Source organism: Notolepis coatsorum, assembly GCF_963971535.1.
Source record: "Notolepis coatsorum genome assembly, chromosome: 1".
In the NCBI taxonomy this organism is placed as follows: Eukaryota; Metazoa; Chordata; class Actinopteri; order Aulopiformes; family Paralepididae; genus Notolepis; species Notolepis coatsorum.
Window position 1 is genome coordinate 218,696,666 of NC_140165.1, and position 21,602 is coordinate 218,718,267.

At 41.5% G+C, this 21,602-nt stretch overlaps 1 protein-coding gene across 1 annotated transcript in view; it reads right to left on the reverse strand.

Annotated features, from left to right (window-relative positions):
- trip12 (thyroid hormone receptor interactor 12) overlaps positions 1 to 21,602 on the reverse strand; it is a 192,868-nt gene that overhangs the window by 5,550 nt on the left and 165,716 nt on the right. Inside the window, exons 39-41 of the mRNA XM_084323030.1 lie at positions 17,452 to 17,565; positions 16,965 to 17,059; positions 3,911 to 4,014 (exon numbers count right to left, since the gene is read on the reverse strand). Coding sequence (XP_084179156.1) covers positions 3,911 to 4,014; positions 16,965 to 17,059; positions 17,452 to 17,565 — 313 coding nt within the window. The remainder of the gene's footprint in view (positions 1 to 3,910; positions 4,015 to 16,964; positions 17,060 to 17,451; positions 17,566 to 21,602) is intronic.

The following is a 21,602-nucleotide window of genomic DNA, read 5'->3' on the forward strand; positions in this document are numbered from 1 at the left end:
ACTTTGTTTATACGTGTCCCGTGTGTATGTGTGTGTGTGTGCGATCAGGAAATAAGATAATAGATTTTCAGCCCGCTTCTATAGCGTGCATAAGTACACATATACTATCGATAGTCTAGCGTTTATTTGAAAACAATTCATACTTTCGATTCATACTTTCGGCCTATTTAATAGGCTGAAAAATGACAACGTGTTTTGTGTATTCCAGTAAATGGCGATTCATGTGGAATCTTTATTTTTTTCGGAAACTTTCAAAAAAACAAGCGTTTTTCAAAATGGTATAAAACGGAAATGAACAGATTAAAAAACAATTCGTTTCGACAATGTTGACTGCAAACAAGTCATTGATAAGAGACAGGCGTATTAGACACTAGGGCTGTCCCCGACTAAGGATTTGGATGGTCGACTAGGATTGGGCAAAATTTGCCGTTAGTCGACTATTGGTCAAAAAAAAAAAAAAAAAAAAAAAAGGTATAATATTTATTAAAAAAAGAGAAAAAATTTATCATTCCATTTGGGCTGTGGGGGGTGCTTAATGTCTGAAGGAGTCGACTGAAGGCTAGTTGTCCTCTGCAAAAGCATGCAATTGGTCCACTGATGGATACATCTTGATATTTGTCTAGTCTAGTGTGTTCATTAGATGGGTGAAATCCTCTTTTAGTGCCTCTGTGCCTGTTTTCGTAGGCAGTTAGTATGCGTGCCATTAGCGTTAGCCACGCTTCTAGGACTCTTTTCTTTTGGATTTTATTTTTTTTCTCGACTAAGAGGTTGGCCAGTCGACTACGGCTCCTTTCGACCGATTAGTAGATTAATAGGGGTCAGCCCTATTAGACACATAGCCATAATTTAAGATATAGTTTATGCGTTCACAAATATGATCGCTCCGTCATTGAATAGAGCGCTGGCACGCAACGGGGTACCTAATTAATTAAGAGCCTCTCTGGACATGCTATTTTTAGATTAGACAACAGTTTTGAGGATCACAAAGTCAGTTGATTTAGCCTACGGTTACCAACGGCCTTGTCGGTCGCCGCAATCAGAATCAATTGACCATCATTATAGCTATAACCGGATCACTGCTGGTGGTCACATTGTTTTTAAACAAGGATGCATGTCGTAGACGCTAAGCGCTGCAGGCTTAAAGGGTTGTACTGGATGTGATGAGAGTATGTCTATGTAAAGAGCTGGACATGAAACCATTAATCTACATGTAACACAACACTGCCACCATCAGGAAGTCACGTTTCATCCCAGATATACAAGAGAAGTACTTGGGCACATGTGTTGCCAACTGCCTTGTACAACACTTTAGCTAGCATTTCCATACCAAAAGCTGAACTGGGCATACGCAAAGGGCCAGAGCGCCTGTGAGTGAGTGACTGAATGAGATTTTCGCTGGTCATAGAAATAAATGCTGCTTCACATCTAAACACAGTCAGTGCTTCTAAATACTCACATCGTAGTTTCAATTAGAGTGAATCACATAAGTATTAACAATGATCACCAACGAATAGATGCACCCGTCTTCAAGTAATTCAGTAGGTTTTGTGATCTGCATGGCTTCAGCCAGCTAATAACCCAACCCACCGGGTATGTGAATCAACACAAACTACCATTGATCTCATTCTGACCTCTGACAAGTCCAAGATCTCCAGTAAAGGGGTTATAGCATGCGCGTTAAGCGATCATTATATGATATTCTGTACCCACAAAAAGCTAAAACAAAAGGCCGGCTGTCACAAAACAGTCACATCTAGAGACCTAAAAACCTACTCTAGTGAGGCCTTTAACCTAGAACTGGAGAGCCTGGACTGGTCAGAAGAGCTCAGTCAGGGTATCTGCAGGTTTAGCACAGTCAGATTTAAGGCTTTTTAAGACTTTTTAATGCCACTCAGAATTAAATTTAATACCAATTTCACAATAACAAAATGGCTAAAATCATGCAACGACACCAATTAGTTTAAGTTTAGGGACACATTGGTCCAAAGATGTTTATTAAAAAATAACTTGGAAACTTAAAAATCTTGAACTTAAAGGAGTAACTGGATTGGATGAATTTCAACAAAGGGGTGACCAAACATAAATAGCAAATATAGCTATACAAAATATACCAGGGGCCAAGCAGCAAGTGCAACAGCCACATTTCCGACTCAGAATACATACTACTAGGGGTGGGACAATACATCGATCCAGATCGATATATCGATCTATTATCAATAATCAAATAGGATCGACGCAACGTAAAAAGATCGATTCATATTGCGATACTCTTATTTTGAAAATCCCCGCGAGTCATATCCGCCGGCGGCCAGTATTGTGAAACTCCGTGTAGACATTACAGCAGTGTTTGCGTCTGCTGTAAAGCACTCAGAGCGTCTATTTTGCGAGCCGATATAAGTCTGTGCAGTTTTTTCCCCGCAACGGGTCAAATGCATATAACAGGCGTTGCATCGTCGCCATTCCTTTATGCCAACGTCGCGTTAAATATCTAAATGAACGTTGCGTTGGCTGCTTAAAAGCTAAGCAGCTAACCGTGAGAGAGAACAGGAGAGGAGAGAGGGGACTTGGAAGGAGGAGGGGTGGGGGCTGTGTGTGTGTGTGTGTGTGTGTGTGTGTGTGTGTGTGTGTGTGTGTGTGTCTGTGTGTGTGTTAAAGCTCAATATATAAAAACAAAAGTGAACAGGAGGTCTATTTGTATTAAAAACAATAGATTGTTTTTCATTTAAATGTCTGGAAGAGCTCAAAAATAAATACATCAATTGATATTTCCGTAGCCTTTTTTTAGTTGATCTAAATGTGACGGATTGTGTTAATTGGGCACATAATATCGCCTCATATCGATCGCAGGCACCTGAATTGAATCGTATCGTATCGTATCGTGGCAGACTGTGATATCGGCAAATATCGTATCGTTGTCCAAAGAATCGATATCGTATCGTATCGTGATGAAACTGGTGATTCCCACCCCTACATACTACCATAGGACTTATACCTGTAAGAACACATGATTATCACCATAGGACTGATACCTGTCAGAACACATAACTATTACCACCCTCCCCAGGGTATCAAAAAAGTCAACCAACAAACAAGATTCTTGTGCCGGATCTCCTCTCTGGTAAACAAGAATACCCTGAAGACTCTAACAGGAGCACTCATTCAAGGGTATTACGACTATGCTTGCACCTCATGGTACCAAAGCACCTCAAAGGCCCTAAAAACAAGATTACAAACATCACAAAACAAACTGGTCAGACTACTAACCTCACTCCTAAAACCCACTTTACCCCTGCCCAAATTCAAAACCGCTCTTAAAGAGCACCTACGGGAGGCTGCAATTAGAAACTGGGCACCGTAAATGTACAGTAAATGTCCTAACCCAGTAATACACAAGACCCTCTTCTTGGAACCAAGTAAGGTTTCGTCAATAATCCAATGTACAGTTACCCCCCCCCCCGCCCCCCCCCCCCAACCCCGCCTACCCATCCCCCCCCCCCCCCCACCACGTCCAATGTACAGTCACCCCCCTCCCCAACCTCCCCCCACCTCCTCCAATGTACAGTTTCTTCGTCAAATGTATATACTCCCTCTTTTTTTTTTTTTACTCTTTGTATCACAAACAGTACTGTATTTGTAAATCTGGTATGTCATAAATGTATAGATGTAGCAGTACTGTCCATCTGTATGTCATGTATGTCATATGTTATGATGAATTGAAAATGGGGAACCCTGATGTAAACTAGACGAAAGTCTCTCTCTGGTCTGCATCCCCTTAACAATTGTGTGTATTGAGCTGTACTGTATTGTACCCATTCTGCAATCTGTTAATAACATTTTCAATCAATCAAGCGATTAATTACAACAACATGTCATGATAGAAGTGTGTGTGTGAGAGAGACATGTAACTCACCTCCGACAGGCAGCCTGGGGCTTCCAGTGACGAACTGCAGGAAGAGCCTTTGCTGCTCGGCGTCGAAGCTGCTCAGCACTTCAAACAGGAAGCTCACCGCGCGGCTGAGGAGAGACGACAGGCACATTAAAAACCAGCCCTGCAGGGGGCATCAGGGGCTGCAACCAATAGGGGTCAAACAACTAGGGGTCAGAGCCCAAATCAGGTTGCATGGCCATTTGTTTTGGTTTTGGTTATGGCGACGCAGACCTGAATGTCCGTTGGATCCTGGGTTGAGAGACATAGTACATGTGCTACATGAAAGAAACATTAGCTTTAGTCTGGACTGTTAGGGGGCTTTCACACTAGCCATTCGGGGTCGAATCAGAGCACGATCGCACCAAAATAAGGTGTGATGAGAACACGCGCGCCCCCCCCCCCCCCCCCCCCCCCCCCCCCCACCGGGGACGCTGATTCGCTCCAAACCTGGACCGCTGGAATAGGTGGTCTCGGGTGCGAACCAGCGTCCCCGATGACTGAGCGGGGCGTGGTGTGCAAGCTTACTGTAATGCTTTCATGCTTGCTTGAATTTTGGGCAGATAAAAACATACAGCAACAACTGGACAATAGCGGGCAATTTGGCGAGTTCAGACCTCAACCAAACAAGCATGTTGAGCCTCACGGCTCAGTAGGGATGGGTACCGAATTCGGTACTTTTGAGGTACCGAACCGAAACACGTCGGTACTACCGAGTATCGAATCAAGTGAGAAACCGGAAAAAAAAATATATATTTTTTCTTTTTACTTTTTTCTTTTCATGTCAACGTTCACACGCACAATATATGCTTACCTAGGATTTGACTTGATTCAACAACAAAGCAGTCGGAGCAATGACAAGCCGAAAACTGTCGAAATTGTAGTTATTTGAAGTTTGGATTTTCTTTTTACGACTGACTTAGGTAAATTAAATTTCTTGAGACTAAAGTACCGAAAAAAGGTACCGTTGGGTACCGGTATCGATTCACAGGTACCGGTTCAAATGTGAAAGGTACCCATCCCTACGGCTCAGTGGATGAAACTTCGAGATTAGCACAGAGCTTTCCTCTCATTTAATTAGACACAGACCAGTGCGGACCTTCAATGACATGCAATTGTAATTTCATAAGACAGACCAGCGCGGACCTTCAATGACATGCAATATAATTGACGCGAGCAATGGGCTAACATTAGCTGCTAACTAAGTTATCCCATAACTAGGCTAAGCTAACTAGCGTTAGCCGCTAACCCTGGAAACGGTCAAAGCGGACCCACAACACCAGTTCCATTCGTGAGGAAAGGGGGTGGGTTATATTGACAAGGCTTGACAACAGAAGTTCAAAGATAACTTCATATTTATTGGTTATTCGTTTCTTTATATCGGGCATCCAGTTTCCATCACCGTGTGTTCAACTGTTCATGTGTTGACCTTCGAGTGTGACATCATCGCCTACGGCAGCTTACACGCTCAAAACGCAAACCTAAAACAAAACCCGGAGCGAACCAAGACTGCAGTGTGTACACAAACCAGAGGGGGGAGAGGGAGGGGAGTTCACACTCAAGGACGGAGCGGAGCACCCGTTCCTAATGAGAAAGCCCCCTTAGTGTTGGTCGTTAAGTGACCCTCTCTTGAATAGACTCAGCGTTTATGATCAGGCTTATATCCCCTGTGAACTACAATATTTTTAAAGAGTTAAAAGCGTTGGAGTTAAAAGACTCAAGTCTTTCTCGACAGAAATAATGGCAAGTGGACTTCCGGTTTGACAGCAATATGTAGCAGGCGCGTTTGGTTACAGCTCCGCTCCCGTCAACGATAACGCTAATTTAGTTTAAAAACCTTATTTGAACAACACTAATGAAATTAAACCACATCGTATATATTAACACTTTAATCGCCGAAAACGGAACTCATCTTTCCTAGCCATGTTCATTCTGCCGAAGACGCCGTAACTCGTCTTTGATGTCAATATTTCAAAAATCTGTCATCGAAATCATATTTCCTTTCCGGAGCCCTGAGACACACTGCTGATCTCCTCTCAACTCTCTAGCGGTTCAAGAGCGCCATCTGGTGGCCGATCGGCAGATCGCCAACCGGAAATTAACCTTTGAACCGGTAGTGCTCATCCATATGTGGTCCGGCCACTCGCTATCGTTAGAGAGACTCCGTCTTGATACAGTGAACATCGATCGGTGCAAATAACTTGAAAAAAACAACATGATTTGGACGTATATACTATTATACAACCTGGAAATAGATCGGATATTTCGACATCCCATAATAGAAAAAATTCTGTTCCACGCTCATCTGCCAGCGGCGAGAGGAAGCTACGGTGAGTTTCAGCGTTATTTGTTTATGTCTTCGATACTAACTGCTCTGATGATCATATCACCCACACTAGATGAATGATATAACGTTGCCCACGGAATTATAAACGACCCCCCGCCCATCCGGTCAACATCAGATCATACGTAGTAACTCCTAGAACCACGTCCAGTTGACATTTTTTATCTCGCACAGATTCCTACCAAACTGTATTTGATCATCAATATAATGCATTTAGGGCTATAAATCAAGTTCTGGAGAAAGCTGCAGAAAACGATAAAAACATACTTATACTTTAGACCGTATTTTAGTATGAATATGTGAATGAAAAAGTATAACATTGCTACACCCTGAACAATAGATATAGGACATTGAATGGGCCATAGTAATGTCAATTGAGCAATACAATTTAAAAAGTTATAGCCCTGCAAAGAAGGGGAACTTCTCCATGTTAAATAGGGCTGGCGAGGGATGGTAAATTATGAATTTAACCCCGGCAATCAAAGCGTTAATTAATGCTTGTATATCTTATCGTGTGTTGTCATGTTTGTTTATATGTTTGTTTAAAAAAAGAATAAAAGAAAAAAATACAGAAATAATTGCAAGTTAGGCCTGAATGATATTTGGGGGGGGGGGGGGTGTAGTGTGGCTGTAACCAGGTAACCAGTAAATTAAACTAAACGTTTTGCCATTTGTAAATGTGGTAAATACAAACTTTGCAATCTTTTTTTTAACTTAAAAAAAAGCGCTATAGATCAGTGACCTCTCCTCGAGGCACCCCAGCCGTTCCATGTATTTGTTAAATTCCACCACCAGCACACCTGATTCAACTAATAAAGGGCTAGTTAAGTTGAATCAGGTGTGCTGGTGGTGGAATTGAACAAATACATGGAACGGCTGGGGTGCTTCGAGGAGAGGATTGGGAAGCACTGCTATAGATAACTATATGTCGCACTAGGGCACCAGCATGTAATTTATCCAATCAGGCGCATACCATGTGGGGAAATAGGGACGTAGGGAGGGGATACATGCATGCACCATGTAAAACAACCTTCATTTTGGACCTACCAACATTTCTTAAATGATAAATTCAAAGAATGTTTTGGGGGAAAAGCAATGTGGATGTATTATATTAAACAATTATTACTTATCATAACATTTTTATCTATAGCACCTTAGATTTTATGGCCTGTTCAGACCTGCCTCACGATGAGTCCTACACCATGTCACTATTCCCTGTGCTCACATTGCCATGACAATGTTGATACAGTATACTCAGGGATGCGATTGCGCCTTAAGACAAAAAACAGAACATTTTTTAAACCATTTTTTTTCTTGGGACAAAGTAAAGTTTCGTCGATATTCCAATGTAGTTTCCCCCACCCGCCTACCCAAACCCCCCCCCCCCACCCACCTCCAACGTAAAGTGCCCCCCCCCCCCCCCTCCTCCAATGTACAGTTTCTACGTCAAATGTTACTCTTTTTTTTTTTAGACGCTTTTTGTATCACAAGCAGTACTGTATTTGTAAATCTGGTATGTCATAAATGTATAGATGTAGCAGTACTGTATCTGTATGTCATATATGTTATGATGAATTGAAAATGGGGGACCCTGATGTAAACAAGACGAAAGTCTTTCTCTGGTCTGCATCTCCTTAACAATTGTGTGTATTGAGCTGTACTGTATTGTACCCATTCTGCAATCTATGTTCAAACACTCAATCAAAGAGGAAGGTGGGAGAGGGACAAAGAAAATGAATTAAATATCTCTCTCTCTCTCTAACTCCAGGTAACTCTCTCTCACCTCCAGGTATCTCACTCTCTCTCTAACCTCCAGATATCCCCTTCTCTCTATAACCTCCAGGTATCTCTCTCTCACACCTCCAGGTATCTCTCTCTAACCTCCAGGTATCTCTAACCTCCAGGTATCTCTCTAACCTACTATTAAACACTTTAAACATGTTTCTCAATTCACTTGATTTAAAATACGAATTTTGAGATAAAATAGCTGTTATTCTAAGCTTTAAGATTAACACTCTGAGTGCCAGCCACGGCATAATTCGTTATTTCATGCCAACCGTTGAGTGACAGAAACGAGATATGCCGTTTTTTTTACCGTTATTTTTTTTATTAGCGATTTCCATTCATATTTCATCAATCTAGCCTCACGTTACCACTGGCACTCTCTCGGAGCTCGAATTGGGAAAATACCACCCCCTATCGTCTCTCCGGATGGTATTGCAGCCTTTGGATTGGACTGAATGAAAACGCATGGAGAAAAGAAAGTGCGGAATCCACATTTTACTTGTCAGGCATGTAATCTGAGCCGATTGCAGTCTTTGTGGTTTCGACCACCCAGCGTTGGATCAATAAACGCGATCGATATTTGGAATGGCGATCAGGAATTTGAATAATCTTTTTAGAGAACATCTGATCTGAGGTAGTGTTGTCACGATACTGGAATTTTTAACTTCGATACGATACTCATAGCACGAAAATGCAAAATTTATAATATATATATATATTTTTATACAAATTTAGCTTTTGTTGCTGGTTGATTCTCCTCAGCTTCTCTCTGGTACTATAAGAGAAGTTAAATATAACACTTTTAAAACCCTTTGTTTCTCTTTAGATAGACATTTAAAAATAACTAAATTATCTAATCTAAATAAAATCAAACCCCCCCTCTTCACACTTTGATCGCCGGGGTTAAATTCATAATTTACCATCCCTCGCCAGCCCTATTTAACATGGAGAAGTTCCCCTTCTTTGCAGGGCTATAACTTTTTAAATTGTATTGCTAAATTGACATTACCATGGCCCATTCAAAGTCCTACATCTATTGTTCAGGGTGTAGCAACATTATACTTTTTCATTCACATATTCATACTAAAATACGGTCTAAAGTATAAGTATGTTATCGTTTTCTGCAGCTTTCTCCAGAACGTGATTTATAGCCCTAAATGCATTATATTGATGATTGTATAGTTTGATAGCAATCGGCGCGAGATAAGAAATTTCAACTGCACGTACTTCTAGAAGTTACTACGTATGATCTGATGTTGACCGGATGGGCGGGGGGTCGTTTATAATTCCGTGGGCAACGTTATATCATTCATCTAGTGTGGGTGATATGATCATTAGAGCAGTTAGTATAGAAGACATTACAAAATAACGCTGAAACTCACCGTAGCTTCCTCTCGCCGTTGGGAGATGAGCGTGGAACAGAATTTTTTCTATTATGGGATGTAGAAATACCCGATCCATTTCCAGGTTGTATAATAGTATATACGTCCAAATCATGTTGTTTATCGAGTTATTGGCAACAGATCGATATCCATTGTGTCAAGCTCGAGTCCCGGGACCTATAGCGAGTGATCGGACCCAATTGAAATGAGCACCAGCTTCCACTTCCCTGTTTCTTCCCTGGGCGTAGAGCTGCCGCGATTACCGCATTACCGCGGTATCGCTGTTACATCACGGCCACCGCAGAGTAGGCTGAATACCGCGTCACCGCTGTTTTTTATAATAATAATAATAAATTACCCTCCTCTCGTTGGGCTTGCGGCTCTGCAGATATACCCTAGGTTCCAAGCGACCCTATTGGGTACCAGAAAAGTCACGTGAAACATTGCAGACCACTGATTGGTCAGAAGAGAGACGCGTCACACGTAGCGTCATGCAGTGTGTTACCACCAATCGGCAAGCGCGTATTAGGTTTTTACTTCCTGAATGTCAGCTCATCACAACACGGCTAATAACGTTAGCTTTAACTCTCCGCCGGAGTGGACTACCATCACTCCTAAGGAGTACTAAACGAGACATAATGATTTTACTGTCTGCAACGAATGTTATAATAAAAGCCCTTCGTTCTATACACTTGTCTGATTGAAAACTTTATTAACAGACCGCAGAATGGGACAACTCGGCACGCTCTGAGCAAAGAAAGGAACTGAGATATGAATAGAGTATTGCTTGCCTTGCTATTGTCCGGTAAATACGCTGATGTTATTGAACGTATAACTATATAATGTTAATGCCACAAAACGAATGCCTTTATTATAAAGTAGTAACTTTATAGTAATAATAATAAGAAAGGGTCGGGGGGGTTAGGGGTAACCACCCCTGCCCGCGACACCGAGTGAACGGCGCACGACCAGAGGGGAAACTTCGAATCCGTGTTTCACTTTCAATAACTAATGCGTGCTTGCCGAATCCCAAACAATATTCATGCTGCAAAGTCATCCTCTAAAGATAGACATTTAGACTAGAGGCAGGCTATATGCTATAAAGAGTAGACTACTACTAAAAAAAAAATTCATTCAAACTTTTTTTTTTAATTTTTTGTGTGCGTGCGGTAATAACCGCGGCGGTAGGAAATATTTTGCAAATTTGTGCGGTAAGGAAATCATAAATACCGCGGCAGCTCTACCTGGGCGATCTGCCGATAGGCCACCAGATGGCGCTCTTTAACCGTTAGAGAGTTGGCAGGGGCTCACCAGTACATATAATGTCTCCGGGGGAGAAATATGATTTCGAAATTTTTTAAATATCGATATCAAAGACGCTGTCCAGCGTCATCGGCAGAATAAGCATGGCGGGGAATGACGTGTTTCAGCGTCAACGGCGATTAAAGGGTTAAAAACAAAAACCTGTGTTTAACCTAGCCATCTATAAAACATCATGCTAAAACTGTGAAACAAATGTCCTACTCCCCTAAAGAAAGAAATACATAGCAAACATGACTCAGTTATGCAATAGTGCTGCTGCTTTTTATTAGGTTAAAATCTTTTAGTTAAGACTAAAAGACTACAATATGACTACAACAATTTCATGACGGCTTCCGGTTTGCGGAGCTATGCTCGGAGCATTAACGTTACATTTTCAACAAGATTAATTTAATTAAACACTTCATGGAAACGGGATAACGTTAACGTTATGTCGAGTTCATACGTGTAGTGTAAGTATGAACTCGACATAACGTTACTCCGTTTCCATGAAGTAATTATATAGGTGGCCAGATAGCTAGCATAAGCTAATGGAAGAACGATTAGCTAACGTTAGCCAATAGCTGTAACGTTACTAACAACGAATCAGCTGTTGATATTATGAGCCATCAGTAAACAACGTCTCATGTATTAAACTAAAGTTAATGGTTTAATGTTTAATGCTTTGTTGACAAGAAGACACTGAAGACTGGTCTGTGAGGGGGAGTAGGAGGGGCAAGCGTGCTCTGCAGCAGCGTGTGTCTGTCAACAACTTGCGGTAGAAGACTGCGAGCGAGCCAGCTGGTATCGATACTGCAGAAAGTATCGATATTGCGGGAAATGAGTATCGAAACCTAATCTGAGGTAAGGAATCTATTTTACCAGTCTTGGGATAATCAGAGCTATTTTCACCTATATATCAGCGTGTGCCATATGCGTGTGTGTGCGTGTGTGCTGATCAGGAAATGGATAATCGATTTTTCAGCCCGCTTCTATAGCGTGCATAAGTACACATACTATCGATAATCTAGCGTTTATTTGAAAACGATTAATAAATAGGTCGAAAACGTACGTGTTTTGTGGATTCCAGTAAAGGGCGATTCATGTGGAATCTTTATTTTTTCCTGAACGGTTAAAAAAACGAGCGTTTTTTCAAAATGGTATAAAACGGAAATTAACCGATTAAAAAACAATCCGTTTCGACAATGTTGACTGCAAACAAGTCATTGATAAGCGATGGTCGTATTAGACACATAGCCATAATTTAAGATATAGTTTATGCGTTCACAAATGTGAACACCGTCATCGAATAGAGCAGGGGTAGGCAACCCTAGGCACGCGTGCCTATGCAGGGCATTTGCATAGGCACAGGGGGCAGCAGTATTTATAAAAAAAAAATAAAAAAAAAAAATATATATACTTTTTTTTCCCCTTTGCTTTGAAATATTAGTGAAATATTTTGCACTGTTGTCGCATTTATCTTGTTGAAATCCTCCAACAGGTTCTTTTTACTACCACATATTTAATTGAGACCCTTTATTTGTTTATTATTTCAATTTAGCTGGAAATACATTGCTACATCATTCAGTAACATTTGCAGAGCCTTATAACAAAAACATTATTACGGTCACCATTGTGACCAGTGGGATTAATAAACAAATTTTATTATTTATTTTTCTATTTCATTGAACATTGCACATGTTAAAAGCAATTTTCTTTTACTCAAAATGTGAGTATTACCAAGTCAACTTGTGTTCTTAAAACAATTACAATAAACATAGTTTTATTAGGTTGAAATAATGTGGTTGTGTACTTATTTTTCTGTTAACTTATTATGGATTGAAAACTGAAAACCTTAATGCACAGTAACTGAACTCAATATTTTTAAGTTCTGGTAACTTATTATTATTTTTTTTACAGTGTAGTCTTGCGATCAATCAAAACTTATTTACACGATATACCTCACATTCACCCTCCATTCACATCCTGGTGTTCTCCTGGTGTTCTCCATTAGGCCTGTAGGTGGAGCTATGACAGCACACGTACAGTATGTTGTGATGTGTCCAAAAATGAATGGGCAAATGTGAGTGAAATGGTCGCACTGTATGCAGCTGTTTGTCTGCATTGCATCCCCCCCCCCCCCCCCCCCCCCCAACTCAGATTTAGGGTCGATACAACCATCATAATAATATTGTTAATAATAACAATAATGATGTAATAATGTAAAAATTATCATAAAAAATACCTGATTATGAGAAAAAAAAATTACGATGCATGGAATATTGTTGAGGCACACTAGTTACAACTATATTTCAAACAGGCACTCCATGTCAAAAAGGTTGCTGACCCCTGGAATAGAGCGTTGGCACTCAACAGGGTATCTAGGGCACCCCCTGCTGGCAGTCAAAGTGGTAAGGGTGAGTATAAAGAATAAATACAAGGTGATAAGATGCTGAAAGCGATGAGTGACAATTATTGTAAAGATACAAAACAATTTGAACTTGTAGGCTAATAGGCAAAAACCCATACACAAATGCAATACACATTAAGGTAACAGCTGAAAGTGTGATTTGAGTTTCTTTAAAAAAATCGATTTACTAGGTAGGTTGTTCCAGAGTGTTATGCACCTATAAATAAAAGACAGCTTTAAAGCATTGGTTCTAGGACGAGGGAGTACACTACAAACTTAATTAAATAACGTTACATTCGGTCCAATATTTGTGAAGGATTCGGCCGAATATATGCCATAGCTGCATTTATGTGTAAATGTAAACGCATTCATATGTACATTAAGCCATACATGGAAAGCAAGCGGCGCGAACGCGCACACACAGTGGTTGTCGCGTAAATAACGTTCTGATTAAAACTAGCACAGCCATGGAGAAAATGTCACTGATTCCCGCCAGGAACGGGTCAGATGACCCGACAGCTTATATGAGAAATATGAGAAAAATAAACAGTGTAAACTATATAATTACCTCCGAATATAAAAATATGAGGTTTACCACAATGAAATGTAGGTTTGAGTAAAAAAAGAAAATATATATATATATATATATATTATATATATATACCGTAATTTTCGGACTATAAGCCATGGCTTTCCCCCCCATTTTTCGACCCTGCGGCTTATATAACGGTGCGGCTAATCTATGGATTTTTACAGCTAACTGGGCGCACTCCCTCAGCTCTGTGACCGTCAGATCAGACTCCTAAATCTGCTGCAGCAGTGCACGCCTTGCCCCTCCTCCTCCGCCTCACATAACCACGTCAACAAACCATTATGGCAAGAGGAGTGCATGAGCAGCTCCGAGCTCCTCTTTCAACATAACTGAAGCATTAAACAAAATGACCCAGTAAACAAACTATTCACTTTAGTTTATTAATACATGAGGCGTTGTCTAATGTTATCTAGCTACTGATATCAGTTTGGCATTCGATTTCGCAGGTGCTGGCTAGCGCTGGCTAACTGGCTATCATTATGTGAGCTAACGTTGGTACCTACTATACCCGGCGCTGGCTAATTGGCTATCGTTATGAGAGCTAACGTTGGTACCTACTGTACCCGGCGCTGGCTAACTGGCTATCGTTATGAGAGCTAACGTTGGTACCTACTGTACCCGGCGCTGGCTAACTGGCTATCGTTTTGTTAGCCAACGTTGGTACCTACTGTACCCGGCGCTGGCTAACTGGCTATCGTTATGTGAGCCAACGTTGGTACCTACTGTAGCTGGCGCTGGCTATCGTTATGCGAGCCAACGTTGGTACCTACTATACCTGGCGCTGGCTAACTGGCTATCGTTCCTGTTTAAACAAAAATGTTAATAAATGGGAGCTTCCTCAAACAGCCATCCCTTTCCCAACAATCCCCTCTGTGCACGAACCCTTACATATGGTAATTAAACATTAAAACACCTGCGGCTTATAGTCCAGTGCGGCTTATATATGTACACATCATTCAATTTAGCTGCTGCGGCTTATATTCAGGTGCGGCTTATAGTGCGAAAATTACGGTATATATATATATATATATTTTTGTGGATGGAAGAGCCACACATCGACGGGCAAAGAGCCACATGCGGCTCGCGAGCCACGGGTTGGCCACCCCTGTGCTAGATGCTCGCAAAGTGCTGTGACTTTCGTCTGTTCCAACGGCCCATTATGTGGAATAACGTTCTAATAAAACTTTCCTGAAGTCATTTTGAAATTTCAGAAACCGTGCCAGATAAAACAGGTACTTTTAGGAAAAGTCATTGAGTGACAGAGCAACAAGGATACATTTATTGAAAATGCCTAGGGGTCATTTGACCCCTTGTCGGCTGTGCTAGTGTTAACAAACGCATTCGTCATGTTACCTAGATTTATCAATAGCAATAGTAATTGTTGTGAAGGGCCAGATTAAACTGAATATATATATGTATCGTTTGATATACCTTGTATATTATTTGTATATATACACGGAATATCCCTTTACCTGCATACAAACCAGAGTAATATTCGCTCTCCTATTGGACAGCGACCCCAGGCGCCAACGACCAAGCCCCCAACGGCAAGTTCAAAGGCAACTCCGGGCATGTCGGTACATGCCCAGAGTCTGCATAGTAATACGAGACAAGAACTGAGGTTGGGACTAGATATTCACCTTACGTATAAATACGGCGCAGGTGTAAACAGCAGTAGTTCAAGTTCAATGTCCAAGCCTTCACCACGAGTCAACGTGCAGTGAAGTGAGCAACCTTGCATCTAAATAGAGCATTGAGAACCGTGTGCGAATAGAATGTTAAAGTGTCAGAGTTTAACGCAGTAACGTTGAGTTCGACTTAATCTAATGTGAAGTAATAGTCGATCATTTATTGTGTATCGTGCGGCTACAGTTCTTCAGTGACCAGCATTACCATCGGTTCGTCGTGTATTTAGCTAGTGCACTTATCCAGGCTGTGCGGCCTAAATCCGTGCGCACACCCGAGGAGTCCTAGGCGAGAACCGTTGGATATGTACACAGGAGAATCTACACCGGCGATTGCAGAACCATTTCTGGTTGGATTATATTGCTTTGGGACCGTGACCACCGGAGAAGAGCACCGTTGATTCCACTGTCGTTTGGGATTTAACCTCGTGAGGATCACCACTCTGGCCCGCCTCTTGGAAGGGGCTGGCTAGCTGTCGTCAATGCTATCGAGCATCTTGGATTACAACTATTGCTTTGTCTGCTGATCAAGGGAGTACATGCACCGGCTCCTGTATTTGGAGCCTCTTTATTCCTCGTTGACTCAGACTGTGTACCCGAACATTCCTCTACCCCTCCCGGCTTTACACCCCGGAGGGAACCCAGTGTCTCCAGTTGGTACCGGTGTGGCCCATATAATTGCTATACCACAGGTGGCGTCAGCTTAGACCCATCATAGTATTCCTACTATTCTCATTGACTTATGCTCTTGACTGACTTTACGTATGTTCTTCGCCATACAAGCGCGAGCCTAATTCTCAATCTGTAACCTAACGGTGCTTAATAATAATAAATAACCCTCCAATATAATTTATGTGTCAATGCCGTATTCTTGTGTGGGTGTTCACCATATATATTCATGTACTGTATGGCCAGTAATTAAAGTACATAACTAGTAGTGGTTTAATATATCACAATCTTTAATACAGTCAGGGTTTTGTAACCCGTCAGTTACAGTAATATATATGTTTCTTTAGACTAGAATAAGTCAAATGAACTTACTGTCTCGGAAAAGGTTGCCGCAGGTCAGTGTTGTCGAGTCAAGTTTACTCGTGTAGAGCTAGAGTAATGGTCGCCTTTCAGAAAACAAGCAAATGGCTGCTTCCCATTGGTGCAGAGCACAGCAGAGGCGGGGAAAAAGCAAATAGCCGCTTCTCATTGGTGCTGAGCACAGCAGAGGCGGATGAAAGCGATGTAAGCTTTGATAAATATTGATAAATGATGATGTATATTGTACTGTGTGTGATGATGACTGAAAAGAAATAAAATACTACTACTAATAACCCCCCCCCCCCCCCCCCGCCCAAATGTTTTTATTGCTTTTCTGCATGATTCACGTGAGTCACTATTTTAGGTCAGAAAAACCGGAATTCCGTTTTAAACCGGAGAAATCGCATCCCTGATACTGTTCAGGCCTACTGCCAGTGACTTGAAGCACCGCTGACGTGTTCCCGGTGCATGTATCATCAGCGATGTGCTCCAGCTGTCAGTTGGCTGACTCACCTGTCGTGTGTGTAGCCGTGGTCGGGCCGACAGCATTCCATTAATGTCTTGACGTCCCACGTCTCGGACTTGCTGCCACACAGCAGCTGGTCCAGCTACGGCAGGAGAGGAGGGACATGAGTTATCCACGGATGTGATCCGGACCACACAACATTAGCAGGAAACAATGGGAACAGAGTTTAAAAACGGATTTCCTGTGTAAAGAAAACACAAAAAAACACATCTCTGACAATAGTGGGCTTTCGTGGAATGTTTGCCCATTTGTCCTCCAATTTGGTGTCATATTACTGCATGTTGTAAATAAGTCACAGTGGGACAATAATATCATGCTTTTCCAATGTTCTACCTACTCTTACCACTGCACATTAGCCATTTTCTTCCGAAAGAGGTAACCAATGGTTACAGGCTGCCATGTTGGAAGAAATAGAATTAAACAAACATTCCGTGCAATGCCTCTATTTGGGAGGGTGTGGGTAAGGGGCCTCACCTCCTCTGGATAGAAGTACTGCAGATGGTGCAGGGGGAAGACAGACTCGAACCCTTCCCTGAACGACTCAAACTGCCTCGACACGCCTTCATTGAGGGTCCAGTATACCACCAACTGTAGGGAGGGAGAGAGGGGCAAAGACTTAATACCAAGGTAAGTGAGATAAAAGAAACAGTATATTTTTGTGGGCCATGCAGCCTGATTTTACTTCCTAATCTGTGAGTGATTTAGTCGATGCTCAATTAGTTGCCATATTTCTTAATGAGCACTTTATTCTTTAGTCAAATATAACATTTGTAAATGTCATAACTAAATTAAAGTATACTAAATGTGAACTAGAAATACTTCCTCATGGTTCTATTTAGGGATGTCCCGATCGCGTGAATATTAAAGGCAACCAACTTGTGTTCAGCTTTTCGTTCAGCGTTTCTGATTGGCCACACGGCCAATCAATCAATCCACTAGCACACGCCCTTGCGGCAAGAGAGACGCGGCAGAACCAGCGGTGTTCTGTTGTGTGACTGTACTACAGCGGTGTTCTGTTGTGTGACTGTACTAAACTCTTCCACCACATGACCGACATTTGACATACAGTACACCTCCTATCTATGTTGGGATTATGTTTGGTCATGACAAAACAATAAAAATCGCTACTGTTAGTAATGCTGCCACCACCCACTTCAATGACAGAGCTCTCATATTTGCGAATGCATAAACTATATCTTAAATTATGGCGATGTGTCTAATATGGCTGTCGCGAAGTCATTGATAAGCCATATTAGACACATAGCCATAATTTAAGATATAGTTTATGCATTCGCAAAATATGAGAGCCGCTGTCATTGAAGGGCTTCTACAACGGAGGAACGGCCGCTGCTGCTGCTGGAGCTGAACCGAGTCAAACCGTTGGCGGCGCACGGAAGCCGGGGATAAACCACCGCGTCGCCCCGCTGCGCTTCAGGCTCAGCAGCCTCCACGGGCGAAATAACATATAACGTTACAGTTCCACACTGATGTACAGTGAGTGTCTAATATGGCTGTCGCGAAGTCATGCCTCTCCCTCTGAAACATCCACGCTGTGTATCATAGAGACATAGAGCACTGGGTTTTATCACTGGAGATATATTTCTCTCACCATTGTATTTTGCGCCATCTGACAATATCATAATGATGTGTTTTCTATATTATATCCACAATCATTCATCTAAAAAATTGTATGGGCTTTGATTAAACATGTAACCTACACCTACTGTAACTTACTGTACCTCTGCTTCCTACAGCACAGCAGGTAATGGCGTTAATCAATGGAACGCGAAACATAATAACGTTACGCTTTCTAGTTCAGCGCATTTCATAACTGTATGGGCTTTGTTTATACACGAGTGAATCTGGTAGTTGGTTGTTAAAAACGCGAAACATAGTAACGTTACGCTTTCTAGTTCAGCGCATTTCATAACTGTATGGGCTTTGTTTATACACGAGTGAATCTGGTAGTTGGTTGTTAAAAACGCGAAACATAATAAAACGCGAAACATAATAACGTTACGCTTTCTAGTTCAGCGCATTTGCAGCCCAACACAAGTGCGTTGGTACACAAGTTGGTTGCCCGCGCTGCCGCTCGCTTGCGCTCCTTGGATTTCATTTGGGACGTGGGACCCTATGCGTGGGACGACTGCCGCTTGTTTGCGCGTGGGGGCGGGGGGCGCGGCCAATCAGAGAAAAGCCGAACACAAGTTGGTTGCCTTTAATATTCACGCGTCCCGAGCGCCTTTTTTTGCTCCCGATCCGATTCCGATCATGTGATTTTAAATATCTACCGATCCCGATCGTTCCCGATCCGATCTTTCACATTAGTAATCCATTTTGACGCATTTGTCAGAAACTGGCGGAGCAAGACAAGCCCCTCTGTTGCCTATAGTCCCTAGGGGCGCGAGCGCGGCGGCTCTTGTTATTATATTCACCCTGATAAATGTGCTTCATGAGAAATATTAAAAGTTTCAATATATGTTTGGACATTAGTATACATTCAGTGTTCGACTTACGGTCTGAAACGCCGACGATAATCCTCAGTCACAGCAAATAATTGACGTTATCCAGGTGAAAAGTTAGTCTACAACTCCGCCTCCAGCCTGCTGCTTCATGAGTTTTTCCTCCACACGGAATTTCCTCCTTGCAAACATTGCAATTGCTGTTGGACTGGCTTGACTTTCTATTTTAAAATGCTTAGTTCCAAACCTCTAGCTGCTCAAGTCAGTGGATAACCGTGTTTCGGGAGCGACGTGTTGTTGTGATGTAAATTAAAGGGAATGTGTTTGTTGCAACGGTGTAAATTAAAGGGAATGTGTTTGTTATGGACAATAAATACATTAATGATATATTATATGTAATTTAAAACCAAAACTAAGGCCCCCGTATGAGTTTAAGACGTGAACATGGTCATGTTTGTTGGGGGGGAAAAAACTTTTTTTGACTGCAGATTTATATTAAATTTTTTTCCCCGATCCCGATCCTCTGAAAAGCATGTGATCGGCGCCGATCCCGATCACGTGATCGGATCGGGACATCCCTAGTTCTATTCCTCGGCCAACCATTTTCACTTTTCAGAACGTTGTGTTATCACAGTCAGGTTAGACGACGTTTGTCTCCTGAATTATTTTCGTTGTCAGAAGCTATGCGTGGTCAGAAGCTATGCGTGGTCAGACGGCAACGGATCTCGTCACTGAATTCAACACCGAGCATGCACGGAGGTATTTCAACTTTTCAACTTGTTCAACTTGACTAACAGGGTGAAACATTAGTTATTAACGTTATCATTATGTAAACAAATGCACATATGGATTGTTTGCTGCAACGTTTCTGAATGAATTGAAGCATTAAATAACTAAATTACGATTTCCATAACGATGTGTTAACATCAAAACACACATGTAACATATGGCATCATTCAGACGCAACCGAACTCAGCCCAACGTCTCTTCACCATCCATTATTTTCTTCACGTCGGCAGATCTATGTCGGAGTACGTTACTCCACTTCTCCTTAAACTTATATTACGATACTGTTTCCAATCATAGCTCACGAGCAAAACCTGCTCTCTCGTAAATTACACACGTCACTGAGCTTTTTTCTCCCGCTCCAACACACTGGCATTTACAATACACAGATGCGATAAAAGGACAATAAAAATACTATCAAGTAAATAAACAGTGTAAAGATATATTTCTTATACAAATAAACAACACATAAGGTATATAACATAATAAATGTGGACTTTAGGTAAATTTACCTTTTGTTGAACTAAAGGTAGATCTCTCTCTCTATACTGGTCTATCTCTCTCTCGATAGACTCATTGGTTGCGCGTAATGTAGGATAGACCGGTCTTATCTATGCGTTTAATAATAAGTAAAACAAATACGTTTAACGAATTCGATATAAATCGATAGTTTATTATCCGTGGCCTGCCGTGTGCTTTTGACTTAAGTCTAATCATTAATCTGGACCTTCAGAACAGTTTGCCTCAGAACATTGGCTATAGGCTTCTAAAACAATTGAATAGGCTAAACTTTGTTTTAACTTCTTGAATTCACATTTCTTTAGTTTGCAAAAATGCAACTGCAAGCCAATGTTCCGAGACATATTACCTTTTTATTTGTTAGGCTATTTGAATACACCGTTTAGACCTAAATGGTGGATTCAAATAGCCTAACAATTACAAATAAAAGGCTATATGTCTCGGAACATAGGCTTGCAGTTGCATTATTGCAAACTAAAGAAAAGTGAATTAAAGAAGTTAAAATGAATAACCGGCTGAAAAAACAATTAGCCTATTTAATAGGCTAAACAGCGTCAAAGGCGCCTTGGAACATTGGCTATAAGCTTCTAAAACAAGGTCCGAAAGATCTTAGCCTAAAGACGCTTAGGCTAAATGCCTATGGGTTGTTATTAAGCATCGTTGGCAGATTATCTTTAATAAAGTGGAGCATGGATGTAGTCTGTTCCTGTGTTCATCCATGATGCTGACGCCCACGCTCGACTACAGCAACGACAATGGCTTGCGCGAGGTTATCCTGTTCTCTTCAGTTTCCTTTTTTTCCTCCCTCAATAATATTATGTTATTTATGTACGTTATTATGTAAACAAATGCACACAT